General features: G+C 32.9%; 2 protein-coding genes across 4 annotated transcripts; one reads left to right on the top strand and one right to left on the bottom strand.

Annotated features, from left to right (window-relative positions):
* Window positions 1-608: 608 nt before the first annotated feature.
* LOC140060631 (centriolar and ciliogenesis-associated protein HYLS1-like) lies at window positions 609-6,048 on the bottom strand. Of its 3 annotated transcripts, none has more exons than XM_072106924.1 (11): window positions 6,001-6,048; window positions 5,197-5,317; window positions 4,726-4,788; window positions 4,168-4,259; window positions 3,595-3,716; window positions 3,419-3,474; window positions 3,171-3,307; window positions 2,859-2,919; window positions 2,534-2,600; window positions 1,920-2,001; window positions 609-1,441 (listed from the first exon to the last, which is right to left on the bottom strand). In XM_072106924.1, the coding sequence occupies exons 2-11, from the start codon at window positions 5,297-5,299 to the stop codon at window positions 1,265-1,267; spliced, it is 960 nt and encodes a 319-aa protein (XP_071963025.1). In that variant the 5' UTR covers window positions 5,300-5,317; window positions 6,001-6,048; the 3' UTR covers window positions 609-1,264. The 3 variants fall into 3 exon arrangements, with proteins under 3 accessions (XP_071963025.1, XP_071963023.1, XP_071963024.1); XM_072106922.1 differs by lacking the exon at window positions 6,001-6,048 and adding an exon at window positions 5,808-5,907; XM_072106923.1 differs by lacking the exon at window positions 6,001-6,048 and adding an exon at window positions 5,846-5,851 and having other exon boundaries at window positions 5,197-5,309.
* A 117-nt stretch (window positions 6,049-6,165) lies between these two features.
* Window positions 6,166-14,199, top strand: LOC140060164 (N-acetylgalactosaminyltransferase 7-like). Its single transcript, XM_072106260.1, has 9 exons — window positions 6,166-6,350; window positions 6,714-6,994; window positions 7,121-7,287; window positions 7,603-7,816; window positions 8,697-8,870; window positions 10,882-11,122; window positions 11,992-12,210; window positions 12,707-12,928; window positions 13,425-14,199. Exons 1-9 carry the CDS (start codon window positions 6,216-6,218, stop codon window positions 13,566-13,568), a joined length of 1,797 nt encoding a protein of 598 aa, XP_071962361.1. The 5' UTR covers window positions 6,166-6,215; the 3' UTR covers window positions 13,569-14,199.
* Window positions 14,200-15,663: the final 1,464 nt, after the last annotated feature.

Below are 15,663 nucleotides of genomic sequence, written 5' to 3'. Positions count from 1 at the left end.
CTCATTGTGTAAACTCCAAAGGTTTGCAAAGCAACGTGAAAGAGGTATAAAGCTCTGTCTAACTTTATGTGACAAAAGATGTGATGTACCCATATATGGACATGATGATGTTATATCGTTATTATATTTGAGTTTATCACACTTTTTTGTCAAACTAGTTGACTAGTGTATACAGAGCTTTATTTTATTTTATAAATATGTATATGCAATTTAAGTTTTCTCATACTCTATATTTTATCATACTGTATATTTTAAAGTTTGCTTTTTTAAACATTAATTATAATTGTAGTAATTGGAAGGGAAATTTGTTTTCGTGTTGTTTTTTCTTGAAGTACATTATCATATGTCATACACAACAGGTTATAATTTGCTGATACAAATTGAATTATATACTGTCAACTCTCCCAATACCGAACACCATTTGGCTGGCCAAATATGTATTGTTTTCCAAAAAGTCTGGTATTGGGAGAGTTTATATATTAACATACAAATTAACTAAAATTTCTATTTAGTTGAAAAATATTTTTTATTTAGAAAAACTATGTTAGTACACTACAGAATATAGTAACAAATCCCACACTACAAAATATGTAAATGAGAGATGCACAGTAATACAAAAATCAAAATACATACAGCACTTTAGTTTTAACTACAGTACTCAAACACATACAAACACATTGAGGAAATCTCAATTGTCAATTTATATACAATTTATAATAAATCTATCATCACACAATATATTTTTTATAGGTATCAACTTAAACAAAGATGTGATTGAAGAACAAAGACGTATTGTCTATACAAGACTGTCAGATCAGGGAGTTGTTATTACAACTCCCTGGTCAGATTAAGAGCAGATTATTTATCTACAAGCTAACTGCTAATGCACTTCCCTTTTTATCAGTGGATACCTGGAAGCAACCAATACAAATCAAGGCCAAACATTATTATATATTTAGTTGATAAATATAACTCTGTATTTAGATCTGCAAATCGGTCTTTACTGTCCAATCGGTTGGTATCTGGGAGCATACAACATAAGGCCACGTAGAAAATATTGTATTATAGCATATTTTGTTAAATTGAACTCTGCCTTTAAAATTGCAAGCCTGTAGAAGCTGGCTGGGGCATTTTGACTGAACTAAATCTGTATTTACTGCCCAATCGGTTCGTACCTGGACGTACGTATACAACACAAGGCCAAGTAGAAAACATTGTATTATAGCATATTTTGTTAAATATAACTCTAGAATTCTAGATAACTTTACAATTGGAAGGCTGCAGAAGCTGGCTGGGGCATTTGTCTGTTAGCTAAATCTGTCCTAACCGCCCAACGAAGGGCTTGTCGTTTCTTTTCGGTTGGTACTTGGTAGGAGTTGGGAACATAAACTCTTGTCTGATTTTTTGGTAGAACTGGGTCATCTTTGTACATCATTCGTTCCTGTAAATTGAAATGTAAAGCTACTGTAGTTCACAACATGTAAGTTAGTTATATACATATATTATTGAATGAATAAAATTATACTTATTCACTAACAATAATGATAATTACAGTAGTAGAGGATTCGGGACCAAACAAAATGTTTCCCTAATAGGATGTTGCCTGAATATATATATATATATATATATATATATATGTAAACATATAAATCCCACACTTTACCCCCTCCCAACCATGAAAGTATTTCTTTAATATGGGTGACCCATAGGAGAGGTTCTGTAATAACGTTTTATAGACATTTTCATAATAACTAATATTTAATCAACTTTTATAAAGCGCTATTTACTGACGTCTCACAGCACTAAAAGACCAAGAAGAATTATTTGCCCAATATAATAAAAATATATCTCATTGATAAAAAATATCTGAACCTTTCCCTTTTCATATAAATTGTGGGTACAAATTTATAATGGCTTACCCTAATGTTCCATCTTAGGTCTTTCCGGTTCTTTTCACCAGGAACTTTTCTGGAATGCCATTCACTCTGGTACATTTGATGTCTTGAAAAAAAAAAAAAAAGAAACTAACTTTTAAGCTCTGTCTACACTATCAAACTTGTTTGATAAAAAAGTGTGTGATCAAATATGGTAGTGATATAACCAAATATGGTAGTGATATGACATAATCATGTCCATATATGGGCACAACACATTTTTTGTAACATAAAGTTTGATAGTGTAGACAGATCTTAAGATACATTTTTTAAAGTATACACCATTTTCTTTGGCCATAAGGTATAAAGTCCCGTATTCCATTTAGGGGAATGAGCTGTTAGGAGGTCATGTTACTAAGTTTCGGCATTATGTGGTAGGGTGGCCAGTTCCTTTCCACGCCAAATTTTTTCTACCTAGTATTTTCAACCAGGTACTCATTTACAGCTTAGTGGACTGGGAGTTGTCGGGAATTGAGCCAGGATCTCTCTATATGACAGTCAAGTGTCCTAACCATCCGGCTACCCAACTCCATAAGGTAAGATATAGTAAAACATGCTGATTGTGCTTTTTGATTCTTATTATCATAAATAAATATTACCTTGACACAGGATCTGTCTTGACATTGTTTCGTCTGTAATGACATTGTGCAGATGATGGCCGGATAACTAGAAAAATAATTTAAGTAGTAAATATATATATATATAATATATTTATATATATATAATATTTATATATATATAAATAATAAAACTGCTTTAAAATTGTATCTTAAAGGCCAATTTACACAGACAAGCAGTAACGGAAAGCGGAACCGCTCATCTGTGTAAATTGCCTTTCAGCCTAGTTCACACTCAAGTGTTCTCCAGGTTATACTGGCAGGAACTTTAGTGTGAAGCAGGTTAAACAAATAGAGGTTGACTTACAAGATCTTGGTAAATGTGGTTTGTATATGCCCTCTTCATCACCAGATGGTCTGTGTGAATACTAAGGAGAAGGAAATTAGAAAGTCAGTGGCTACATCATATATATTAGAAGAACACTTAAAGCTCTGTCTACACTATCAAACTTTATGTGACAAAAAAATGTGATGTGCCCATATATAGACATCATGATGTATCACTATTATATTTGGGCACATCACACTTTTTTGTCACATAAAGTTTGATAGTGTAGACAGAGCTTAACAATGGACTTAATAAATTAATATAAGAAATAAACTAAATAAATTAGCTTACTAAATCGCGTGAAGAACGTGGCCTTCTTGGGAATATTTCGTGAATAATGCTTGACGTATCGGTGTCAGTTTCAGTATATGACTCAGCATCGTTAAGAGGGAGTCGCCCAAGCTGATCATTTATTGCAGTCATTTCATCTTTGGAGAATAATAAAAAAAATGTTTAAATTAGTCACAAAAAAATCATATGTTTACTGAAATAAACAAATAATATATTATATAATAAATAAATAAATTTCAAAAATATACCTGCTTCACTTTCTGTAGTAGATTCATCAAATACCTGTGCTTTACCATCTCTTTTTCTACAAAAAAAAAAAATATTTATAACTTTTTGGTACAAAAAACTCTCCAATACTAATGTATGTTCATGCACGCATAAATTATTTAATAGTAGAATGAAAAGATGCTAAATAATACTGTACCTCACAACTTTACGTAAGATAGGGGGTTTCCTTGTTTGTCTTGCAAGGTCCTTTTTAAGGATACCTTTGGGCTGATAATCAGGTTTTTGTTCATTTTCCTTTCCATACTGTGAGTGATAGTTCTTTAAAGAAAATATAATATTGCATTATGCATTTAAAAATTGATAAAAACAAACTTATATTTTGAGTTGATCAAACAAGCTTTAAGTGGACTTAGTGTATGTTCAGATCCATAGAGTTATGTTTTCGTATCGCAAGCAATGTCATATTATAATTAGCGTCGTAACAGCAAAGTATTCAGGTTTGCTTAACTAACGCTTTCGTTTGAAACTGTTTGAAAAGTGTCACCAATTTAGGCAAACAAACATCTGGTATGCAGGAGTAAATTTGATTGGTTAGAGGTCAAAATTATTGATGCATGACTTTCGTATTGTAAGCGTCGTTCACTAATCTTGTACATTGAGCTGTCGTTCAGACCTATGAATTTGTACGATACAAAAGCATAACTCTGTAGGTCTGAACAGGCCTTAGACTGGGGTGGAACAGGTTTGGCTGACCCACCTTTATACTCACAGTGGATGGGTTTTGCTGGTACTCATGTGTAGTACTAGTATTGGCCTTGAATGGTTGTCTTGCGGTAGCAGAGCTTACATGTACATCAGTGTCTGTAAATAAAAAATTACACCATTAAAACAGTACAAACTCCTATTAAGGGGACACATTTGGGACTCAACCAAGTATCTGCTCAAGGGTACCGGTATTTCCTGATAGGGGTTAGCCGTACAGTAGTGTTAAAACATATATTTTCCATAAATAGCAGGCTGGAGGGAGTTTACTTTATTATTAGGCCTCTAGAGGCCTGACATTTTCAAAGTATTTATGAAGATCTGCAGCTCTGATTACCATTTTCGCAAAAAGACAGCAACCAGCCTACACCTTTGAATAAGCTTGTCGCAAAGGAGGGAGACACTGTATTTAATTAGCGTTAAATTGATATAATTGAAGACACAGACCAGCATTGTGAAAAATGAATTGTGAACACACTTCATCATTGGAAAAAAATTTACAGCAAATTTTGGAATTTCATTTGTTTATGACAAGTTTCTCTTTGTTTTAAATATTAAGACTTACCTCCTGCAGTAGATGATGAAGTATTGGAATATGAGCGTTCTTGTTCAATCAATTTCTCTAAATCTATATAGAAAAATCAACAAAATTTGTTTAATATAATGAAAATCAATACAATACTGTAAATAAAAGTTATAGCAATATGAATATCAAGATATTAAGCTTCATATAAATATTTCAGAATAAATTTTACACAAAATAACATATTTCAAACATCAGTGATTTCCATGATATTTAAAGGACCAATACGGTAGGCCTACAGTACCTATAAATAATTATATTTAGGTTAATGGGTTCATTTAAAGAACAAACCCTGGCTAGCAACGAGGGTGTATCCCCATACTTCGATTTGGGTTAAGATTTGCAATGTGCATGGGTTCACTGGTATGTTGATATCAGTACTCATGAAAATTTGTATAATTAAATTACGACAGCATCACGTCACCAATCTGAAATAACTGATTTAAATTTTACCTCTTGCAAATTCTTTTAGTCTAGAAGGTGGTATATTCTGGTAGCCTAATGCCACCAGCTGTTCTCGGATATCCTCTTCAGTAAAATGTAGTCCATCCATCATGATCAAGAGTATTTTAAACTGTAAATAACAAACTTTATATCAACAATTCATTAATTAGGTTGGGCCAGATCGTTTGAGTTCAAATTCTGTTCCCGCTATTATCAGTATCTCACTTCTTTAATTAATTAATAAAAAATAGCCATTATTACTTTTACTACTAACTAGGCTAGTCTAGCTAGTAAATAAACAGGCTACCTAGCCAAGCAAGGCCCTGACCTAGTCTAGGCCTCTAGCTAGTATGCCTCTTTCTATAGGGCATCCTTTCTATAGTATACAGAGAGGGGCTAGGCTGGTACCGGCCAGCCTACTACTAGGCTAGGGCCTACGTTAGTTTAGAGGCCTAGGCCTATATAGCGGCTAACCCAATATTTAATATTTATAGAAAATACTCATTTTTATAGTATAAACTGGACTGAACAAAATGCCTACATTCTTAAATTGTTATTTACTTTGATTAAAATACATTAGTTAGTTATATTTGTGGTACGTTTTCGCTTTTTTAGCTTACCCAACTAACACTAACAGAGCGCGGTTCGTTGGAATTTTTGTATTTTAAACGTTGTGCCAATTTTACTATGGAACGCCGGATATGCCGCATGTTATTGTAAACATTTTTAAATAGTGAACTGAACTCGGTATAAACTAGTAACAAAAAATGTCCATTTTTATATTCATCTCATTGTATATTTGGTTTTACTCACACTTTTTTATGTTAGTATACTGATCTAACAAAGTAATTTAAACCTCAATTTTGCTAACGACATCTCTTACCTCTTATGACGAGCGACCTCAAACGATTATTGATGCTGTCGCTTCGCTTGAGTAATTTCTATCTTTAAAAACCAATCAAACTGAATCGTGGCATGAACTTTTATTTTTTTAATAACGAGTTCTTAGTTTCGAACTAAAAAACAACATGGCTAGAGTTCGTTTGAAACATCGAAGATTATGCTACCTCTTAACTATAGTCATTGTCGTTTTATTATTTGTTAGAAATGTTTTTTTCTCGAATGATTTAGGTGCAGCTGATGCAAACAAACATAACAGGAAGGTGAGTTTAGGCCGGTGTGTTTTTGTTTTTTTAGTACTGTGTACCTACTACTAGTTCTACTGACTGATTGGGTTTACTATCCGGTCGTGTGCTACTGTTCCTGTTTGAATTTGCAGCCTAGCTTTAGGTATAGCGCCTGCAGTCAAATAATAATTTTTTCTTCTCAAAAAATATTAATTATGATTATATATATAGTTTTTTGCATGAAAAAAAAATCTGTACTTAATACTGGAATTCTGTTGGTATGCTCATAGAGATATTATAGTTCACTATAATATCTCTATGGTATGCTAAATCAAAATTTTGTAAAAAAAATTATAACAAAATATTTATATTTCATTATTTGTTTCATTTCTCTTCTAGAACTCGTACCGATATGATTTTAATGAAGGTGGCGGTGCTCCTGGTCATGATTTAAATACCAAATACAGTCAAAATGGCGCTGTTTTTAAAGACACTATAGGCAATTACGAGCCACCCCCACAAGCACCGCGAGAAGGGCCGGGTGAGAATGGGGTCCCTGTAAAAACACTGCATGAGGAAAAAGCCGCTGTAGATGAAAAAATTATAGAATATGGTTTTAACCAATATGTCAGTGATAAAATTTCTTTGGATAGAAACATTCCAGATTTAAGAAATGAACAGTAAGTATGGCCTGGCATAATCGTCAAAAGAACATCATGAAAGTGGGGCAGAAATTACAATATGATTTCTTTATGATGAACGGTTTTTTGGTCTTTAATTTATTATTGCATATTTAAATTTTTCAGATGTAAGTTTTGGCACTACCCAGAAAAACTTCCGAAGACCAGCGTGATCATCGTGTTTCACAATGAGGGATGGTCGACACTGCTACGAAATGTCCACAGCATAATGAACCGAACCCCGCCAGAGCTTCTACATGAGATTATACTGGTAGATGACTTTAGTACAAAAGGTTAGTGCTTCACTCTATGTAGCTTGGTTATTAACATTATTAATACGTTGCTTACCTACCAATGCCAGCGGTTCAAGCAATGTAAAGTTTCCACTAGGCAAATTATATATATTAATATGCCTGAATATAAGCTGACGCTAACGATTTGTGCAAATAAAATTCACCTAGTGGAAAATAGGTTTAATTGAAAAGTCTGTAAAATTTGATTGCTGTTGATTTGAGTAGGTATTTATTAAGTGGCTTGTGATATTTACAGATGTTTCTTTGCATTTAATCAATTAAATTATTATGAGTAAAATAAAATACACATTTCAGATCATTTAAAACAGCGCCTAGATGATTACGCCAGACTTCCAAAGTTTCAAAATAAGGTCAAGGTACTTCGCAACGAGAGGCGTGAAGGATTAATACGCACACGTATAAACGGAGCCAAGTACGCGTCTGGTGAAGTGTTGTTATGGCTGGATGCTCATTGCGAAGTTGGCCTTAATTGGCTGCCACCGCTGCTCACACCTATTGCTAAAAATAGGTGAGACTTCATGTGTTTATAATTAACTAAAATAAAAAGTAAATATATATATAATGTTTGCTCAACCATAGAAACTCACATTTATGGAAGTGCGCCGATAAGTTACAATAGTACGTCCTAAAAATACTCTGTTTATTAAATTTTTTTTTTTTCTTTGTTGATTCTTTTTTTAGTAGTAGTAGCATGTTTACTGTTTACATATCATACAATAGGGAGGTTTCGCAATCTTACGAATACGATAACGAAAACGGATACGTCACACACACGTATTCGTTTTTCGTAAGTCTGTAAAAATCTGTTTCGCATGGCAACGAAATATTGATGGCGCCGTCCAAAATATGACTGCGGTAAATTTGAGCGAAGCGCAGGTACGTGTTGATTGGTGCTTGGCTGCCTAGGCCTAGCGTAAGATCAAAGCGAGTGACAACTTTAAAAACTGCTATTTATCAAAATTGACCTGACATTTTAGTAAATTACTTTAGTAAATTACTTTCAATAAAAGTATAATTATATTATAATCATGAATCATTCCTGATTCAAATGCAAAATGTGCAAAGTAGATCAAAAACTATACTTGTTTTGTAGTTACGAATATGACTGGTGATATTCGTCAACACGAATATGCTTTACGAATAGGAAATGGGGATCAGCTCAAAAGTTTCACAAATGTGTGACGTATCCGTTTTCGTTATCGTATTCGTAAGGTTGCGAAATATCCCTATTAATAGGTAAAATTCATTCTCCACAATTTTCTTTATGTTTCATTTTTTTTTTCATTTTGTGTAGAGCATATTTTCTAGGTTTGTCCTGTGATTGGATATCAATTCTAAAAATTAAAAATGTATAAAAAACTATATGTTGAATTGCTTTTATTCTTTAGAACGACCGTCGTGAACCCGATCATTGATGTCATTGACAACCAAGATTACAGATTCCATCCACAAGGATCTGGAGAACCAGATCGAGGTGGGTTTGATTGGAGTCTTTACTGGAAACATTTTAATCTTCCGGAATTTGAAAAAGCAAGGCGACGGTATTCAACAGAGCCATGGAGGTAAGTGGTCATTTTAGTTAAAGTATAACAAACTTTGTGAAATACTTATACCCAATTTACCTAATGTTAGAATAGGACCGTAGCCACCAGTACGGTTGGTAAGGTTTCAACCTTTTTCACAGAGGCCTTTGACAACCCAGTGGCTTGAACAGAGATTGTTCCCATTTCTTGTGAAAACCGAACCACTTTATTTCTTGTGGCTACATCACTGTAGAAGATTACTGATGTTATATAAATATTGGACACCACTATTCAGAGGACACCACTATTTAGGAAAACCACTATTAACAAGAATATACTTTTTTTAATACTACAGCCAACCCCTATTCAGGGGACACCCTAATTAAATTGTTTAATTGGGATGTCCTCTGAATAGTTAATGGATACTTTGTTGGGTCCTGAAGGTGTCCACTTTATAGAGGTTCTTTGATTTTATACACATTTTCCTTATGAAAATGTCTCCTATACAGGTAAAATACACAATAGTGACTGCAAAATTATTATCTATTAGTGTGATTGTATACAGGTATTTTATTATCATAGAAGTGTAATTACTGTATTAATTAATGCAATAAATAAATTTAATGATGAATACATTCTCGTAATTCTTCTTTAGCTACAGATGGCGCAGGCAATACTGTATTGATTTTATGCTCATGTTTCTATAGTACATTTTATATGTATTGCATAATTTATTTTATCTGTATTGTAACAATCCAACGCATTGAAAATTAAAGTCTGCCGGGTGGCTGTAAATTGATATGTTCTCACTGTAATTTGTAAAGGGTGGGACATGTATAAGAGGTAATGTTTTATGTAGGAAATTGTCATACCTTGCTCCAAATCAATCAAATGTTTTTTGTTCAGATCATATTGTATTAACATGTACTGTTCTCCTTTATGGTCTAATCATTTAAAAAAAAGATATCAACCGACTTAAAGTTTGTTATAATGATGCTTTCCGGAGGTTGCACCCAGATTTGTTAGTGCGAGGAATTTGTTTGTGGAAAACAATATTCATCATTTTATAAATATTTGAGGATTTCGACTTACCGATTTCTTACAAGAATAATGAAAAGCGTAAACAGAATGTTAATTTGTATATATAAATATTTGTTATGGATTCAAACATGTACTACAAATGGAGAGAGGCATTATATACCAATATTTACCAAATACCAAAATTATTGATTTAGGTATTTACAGTAGTGTCAAACTTATTAAATTAAATTATAGTTTCTATTAAGGATTTGAAACCCAGGACGCAAAATTACTCGACATCTCAGGCAGAAATTATGAATAATACATGAGATTAATAATGGTATCAATTAGGAAATTATAGGTGGCGCTATATAAGTATGGAGATAGATCAACTAGGTTGTGTCAATGAGCTTGTGTGGTGCAATTGTCTGAATTTCAGGTTGTTGAGCTGGGTTTAAATCTTATTGAAATCTTTTATGTATTTTTTAATAGTTGAGAGAGATTATTTAGAAGGTTAGGTGTATAAATGGGTACCCGGTTAGATCAAGACACAACTTTGCGCTGATTACTAGCTGCATTATGGGAGTATGTTTCCATACGTGTTTGATCCAAAAAAAAAATGACTGGGGTAATAATGTTCAGCGCTTAGAGAAGCTTGCTTGTAGAGCGCTATATAAGAATGAACTATTATTATTATTATTTAGGAAAAAGGTTGACTAGCTTTAATATAGACAGTAATTAATAAAGGTAACTGTAAATTTATTCTGATTCTCAAGCTCTGGAAACTAAGGAATTTTGGATGCGGCCCTATATGGACCCACGGCAGCTATCAGTGTAGAGCCTACCAGATCAGCGGGAGAGGATCCCCTACTTTTAATCTCATGCATTATTCATAATTTCAGCCTGAGACGTCGGGTAATAACAATTTGAGACCTAGACACTGGTATTGGCAGTCAAGCATCTTACTTTACCATCATCACAATCTAGTAACTTAGCATAACATTCACACAAGTATTTTTCATTTTTACAGATCACCAGCTATGGCAGGCGGCTTGTTTGCCATGGACAAAAACTACTTCTTTGAACTTGGGGCCTACGATGAAGGCTTGGAGATTTGGGGAGGTGAAAACTTTGAATTATCTTTTAAAATCTGGATGTGCGGTGGGTCCCTGCTATGGGTACCCTGTTCAAGAGTGGGTCACATCTACAGGATTCTTGGACGGGTTCCTTACTCTGCTCCTAATGGCAGTATGCTTATACTGGGTCAAAGGGTAAGACAGATTTTTATTTTCATAAAATCTTAAACAAAAACAAATGGTGGCATCACCTAGAAAGAACTTGTGTCAGGGGGACCATTTACAAAACAGACAAAGTGAACAAAAAAGTATATCACATAAATAAATACTTTCCAAATGCAGTATAAATCACATAATAATACATTTTACATTTTCTATTGATAATGGTAAATATATTAAAGATGTATTGTCCCCCAAAATCATGAAAAATAAAGATTTTTAAAATCGGACTTTAAATAGGCCATTTTGCAGTTTTAATGAAGTTGTTCACTTCCATAAGAAAAAAAACGGGGGGAAAAAATTATTTCACCTATAGAAAGACAAAATAAACAGTTAAATTACCCAAAAACTCATTGTCTTCCAGACAATTTGACCATTTTTGGCTTGAAATTACATTTTTCTCAGGTAAATACATTTTTTTCAGACCCAATTTTTTGTGAGAGTGAATAACTATTATGTGACATTAAAATAACATATTCAACAAAAAAATGTAAAAAAAATATTTTTTTAGGGGGACAATATATCTTTAACAAAAACATGGCCAAAAGTATTATTTCTAATTACAATATTACTCTCTGTTCATTTCATAGAAAAGTTTTCCTTAATGGAAATGTCCCATGAATATGGTTGTCTCAAACAAGGGCTTTAATTCCTTTTGTAGATCCAATTCACCAGATTCACAATACTTTACCAGCCTGGCTCGACTCTTGACAGATTTTACAAATATATAGTAAATAAATATATTAACATTGAACCATTTCCCACTTGTAAGAGAGAGAATACAGTACAGTACCTTGTTTTTTTATGTTCATAAATACAATTTACATTTGATTTTTTTCTTTTAGAATTTAAGACGAGTGGTTGATGTTTGGTTTGACGATTACGCAAAATATTTCTACCGAAGTAAACCAGATGCGTTGATGGTAGATACTGGTGACCTAACGAAGCAGCTTGAGTTTAAAAAGACTCATAATTGCAAGAATTTCCACTGGTTCATGACAGAAATAGCACCAGATATCCCTCTTAAGTTTCCTCTTCCGGCCGCCAACATAAAATGGGGTGAAGTAAGTCTGCTTAAATTATTTTCCTAAATCAACATTTTGTCAATATACATCAGTTGTATGTGTAGACCATTTACATTGCAAGATCATCAATCAATGTTTGGTTTACAATGTTTACTATATTGTATACCTCATTATATTGTTTGAATGTTTGCATGGCAAAAGTAATATATAGATATAATGTTTGTGGTACACCATATATGTAGTTCTGAAAAGAACTGTTGAATTTCTCGATGTTTCGATAAATAGATCATTCTCACTCAAGTATATTGATCGAAGCATCAAGAAACTCAACACTGAGTTCTTTACAGAACTACATATGTGGTGTTCGAAAAACTTTATATCAATATATATATATATGTATGTATACTTGCAAAGATGCCCCTTCTTAAAAAAAAGTACCCTGCCCCACCCCCTTTCCTTCAAAGTAGTTGAAGTGTCTCATTCAAATATTGATACATTAGTTTGATCAAATTCTGTACTTATATTGCCTTGCTAGGTTCAAGCACTCAACACTAAAGTATGTGTTGATTCCATGGGGAGGCGTGATGGTGGTAAAATTGCCACATCCGGTTGCCACGGAGGTGGAGGAAACCAGTTGTTCCGGGTTACTGAAGATGGGCAATTCAGATTGCATGATCAGTGTGCGTATGCAAAATCAGGGGATGTACGATTACGGAAATGTGAAATTGGCGATAAGTACCATTGGACTTACGTAGAGGTAAGATAAGAATGTACCATACCGATGGCGGTATAGGCTCACACACCATCAACATAAATTGCCTAGCCCTACAACAGCTAGACCTAGTTATCAACTATGTTTTCCTTTATATACTACTTACTAAGATTCCAAAATTAGTTCTGGTCTTATAAACATTTATCAAAAGTAGGTGGTGGGCTTATACTCGAGGATGGTCTTTATACCTATGTCAGTACAACAAAAATCACACTATCAATCACCATCCCCAGTGCTCACTGGCTATTAAACCCAGAGGCCCAGGGCTTATGGGGCCCCCTGAGCAGTGTCCAGAGAAATAAACAGGCATTAAATTGAAAAAGGCTAAAAACGGGTTAAAGGGCAACTTAGGGTTCCTAAACCAGGGGCCTCTGCGTTATTCCACTGTTGGTTGTTAATATTCTCGGCTACCAATCCTGTGGTCTTCAAATCCTGTCAAGATTTTGTTTGATTTTTCATAAATTTTAATTTTTTTTTTCAGGAAACACATCAACTAAAAATAACCGATCAGAACCTGTGTCTAGAATATGTAGCGTCGAAACGTGATGTACTCATGAAAGCGTGCAATGCAGACATACCTGTACAACAATGGGACATTTCAAGCAAGAATATGCTACGTCACTAATGGGAAAATGGCTAAAGGTCGAGGGTCGCTGAAAATGGAGATTATGAGTATACACTTTCACTGTTAACTTACCCTTTACTTTTCAGTAGGCCTAGTTATAATTGGGCATGTGCTGTTGGAATAAAAGTTAAATGCTCTCCCCCCAAGGTTCTATTCTAAAGCTCTGTCTACACTATCAAATTTTATGTGACAAACAAATTTGATGTGTCCATTTATGTGCTGGATAATATCATATCACTAGCAGATTTGGGCACAGTGACAATTTTTGTTATCACATTAAAGTGTGATAGTCTAGACATGGCTTTAGTAATAAGTTTCTTTGGAAATATTACTTCAATAATATAATCATTCAATGTTATTGGGTGGAACAAATATTTTTTACAAATTATACCATGGTGTAATGATATCTATACAACATTAGATAACACATACCAAAGTCTGTGCAATAAATCTTATTAAGAATATATGATAAATAAATATAAGTTTGATTTATTCTTTATATTGGAATATATATTGGACCTCAAACAAGTACTAATATAATACAGCAAGTTAAAAGTAATGAATTTATGCTGAATTTATATTAGAAAAATATGGAATATAGTATATATTTGAAATTTCAATTTCTAATTCTTTCAGGCATCTTGTTCTGAAATATAGATAGGATATTCTTGATACACAAAAATATATTTGTATACAAATTAATATTATGGTTGTTGTGTTATTTTAACATCTTGTTCTGTTAGTGATTTGGACATTTTAATTTTTTTGAAAAACTGTCATACTACAGTTTTTATTATGAAGTTAATTTTTAACAAATCGTTATTCGTTTTAATATTTTCTTAGCGTTTAGGATAAATGTTATGTATTATTTATTTAATTGTATTTGTTTCAACATATTTATTGTAGCTTGATACAATGATTTTCTGTATAATTTCATTATTATTTCTCTTATTGTTATATTTAGAAAAATATCACCTTGTAATTTCTATGGCAACCAAAGTGTCTTAGACCGATTAAAGGTCAAAGTAATTTGAATATGCAAATTTAGAGAAGCATGCCTCATTTGCATGAACACATGTATCTTTTTATGTATAATAAATGGGCTTTAATTGTTCTAGTTTAAACAAATCATATTTATGCATGTGAAATGGGTAGAAACCAAACTGTGAATATCTATGTACGACTGTATTGTATAATATGTGAAAGAAATACACACACAGTACTATACTACACCATATTAAGAGTGATTGGAACCTCATCCCCCACCACCTTACCAAAAACTAAATTCTGTATATGTTCGAGTATAATGGAGTGGCCGACAGGTTAAAGCAGGGGCGCTGCAACCCATAGCTAGTAAAAGTTATTTAGTTCAACAAGGTTAAATTTCAATTAATTTGAATGTTATATATCACACATACCACCCAAGAGTGCTCAATCACCACTATAAAAAATCTTAGTAAACTAATACAATAGTGAATTGTATTGTAATATATTTTGTAGACTACACTGTATGTACTTTATATACTTGTACTTTTTGTTGTAGCAAGTGTTAAAAAGATCTAATGTCTTTCTTAAGCTAGCTACACTATAAAACTGGTTTGATAAAAAAAATGTCATGTGCCCAAATATGGTAGTTATATGCCCAAATATGATAGTTATATGCCCAAATATGGTACTGATATGACATCATCATGTCCATATATGGGAAAATCACATAAACTTTGTTAGTTTGTTAGTGTAGACAGAGCTTTATTCATGTATATACTATTCATAATTAATGACTTATTTGATTAATTAGTTACATATTTTGTACATATCATTTAAATCCTATATTGGTCATTAATACGACAAAGGCCCAATAAATGTAATTGACCTTTGACACTTTCATGACTAACCTGATTTCGGTAAGTCACTATTTACTTAAGATTCATTTAAATTTTACCAGTAATAGATTACATAAAATGTTTACTCTTAATGATATTGGAGCAATACAATTATTATTATGCAAATTTTTCTGAAAAGATTTTGCTTTGCTATTATAGTTAAAGATGTTTTGTCCCACAAAAACCTGAAAAATGGGCCATTTTGCAGTTTT

Source organism: Antedon mediterranea, chromosome 10, assembly GCF_964355755.1.
Source record: "Antedon mediterranea chromosome 10, ecAntMedi1.1, whole genome shotgun sequence".
In the NCBI taxonomy this organism is placed as follows: domain Eukaryota; kingdom Metazoa; phylum Echinodermata; class Crinoidea; order Comatulida; family Antedonidae; genus Antedon; species Antedon mediterranea.
Note: the sequence above shows the minus strand (reverse complement) of the source record. Positions and strands in the feature narration are given on the sequence as shown.

Bases quoted from the DNA above. Each gene is read 5' to 3' on its own strand.
- LOC140060164 (XM_072106260.1), top strand. From the start codon at position 6,216: ATGGCTAGAGTTCGTTTGAAACATCGAAGATTATGCTACCTCTTAACT. The intron at 6,995-7,120 runs GTAAGTATGGCC...TAAATTTTTCAG, and splicing joins CCAGATTTAAGAAATGAACA to ATGTAAGTTTTGGCACTACC. The intron at 7,817-8,696 runs GTGAGACTTCAT...TTTATTCTTTAG, and splicing joins ACACCTATTGCTAAAAATAG to AACGACCGTCGTGAACCCGA.
- LOC140060631 (XM_072106922.1), bottom strand. From the start codon at position 5,897: ATGCGGCATATCCGGCGTTCCATAGTAAAATTGGCACAACGTTTAAAA. The intron at 3,475-3,594 runs GTACAGTATTAT...TTTTTTTTGTAG, and splicing joins ATCTTACGTAAAGTTGTGAG to AAAAAGAGATGGTAAAGCAC. The intron at 2,601-2,858 runs GTAAGTCAACCT...TTATTTTTCTAG, and splicing joins ACCACATTTACCAAGATCTT to TTATCCGGCCATCATCTGCA.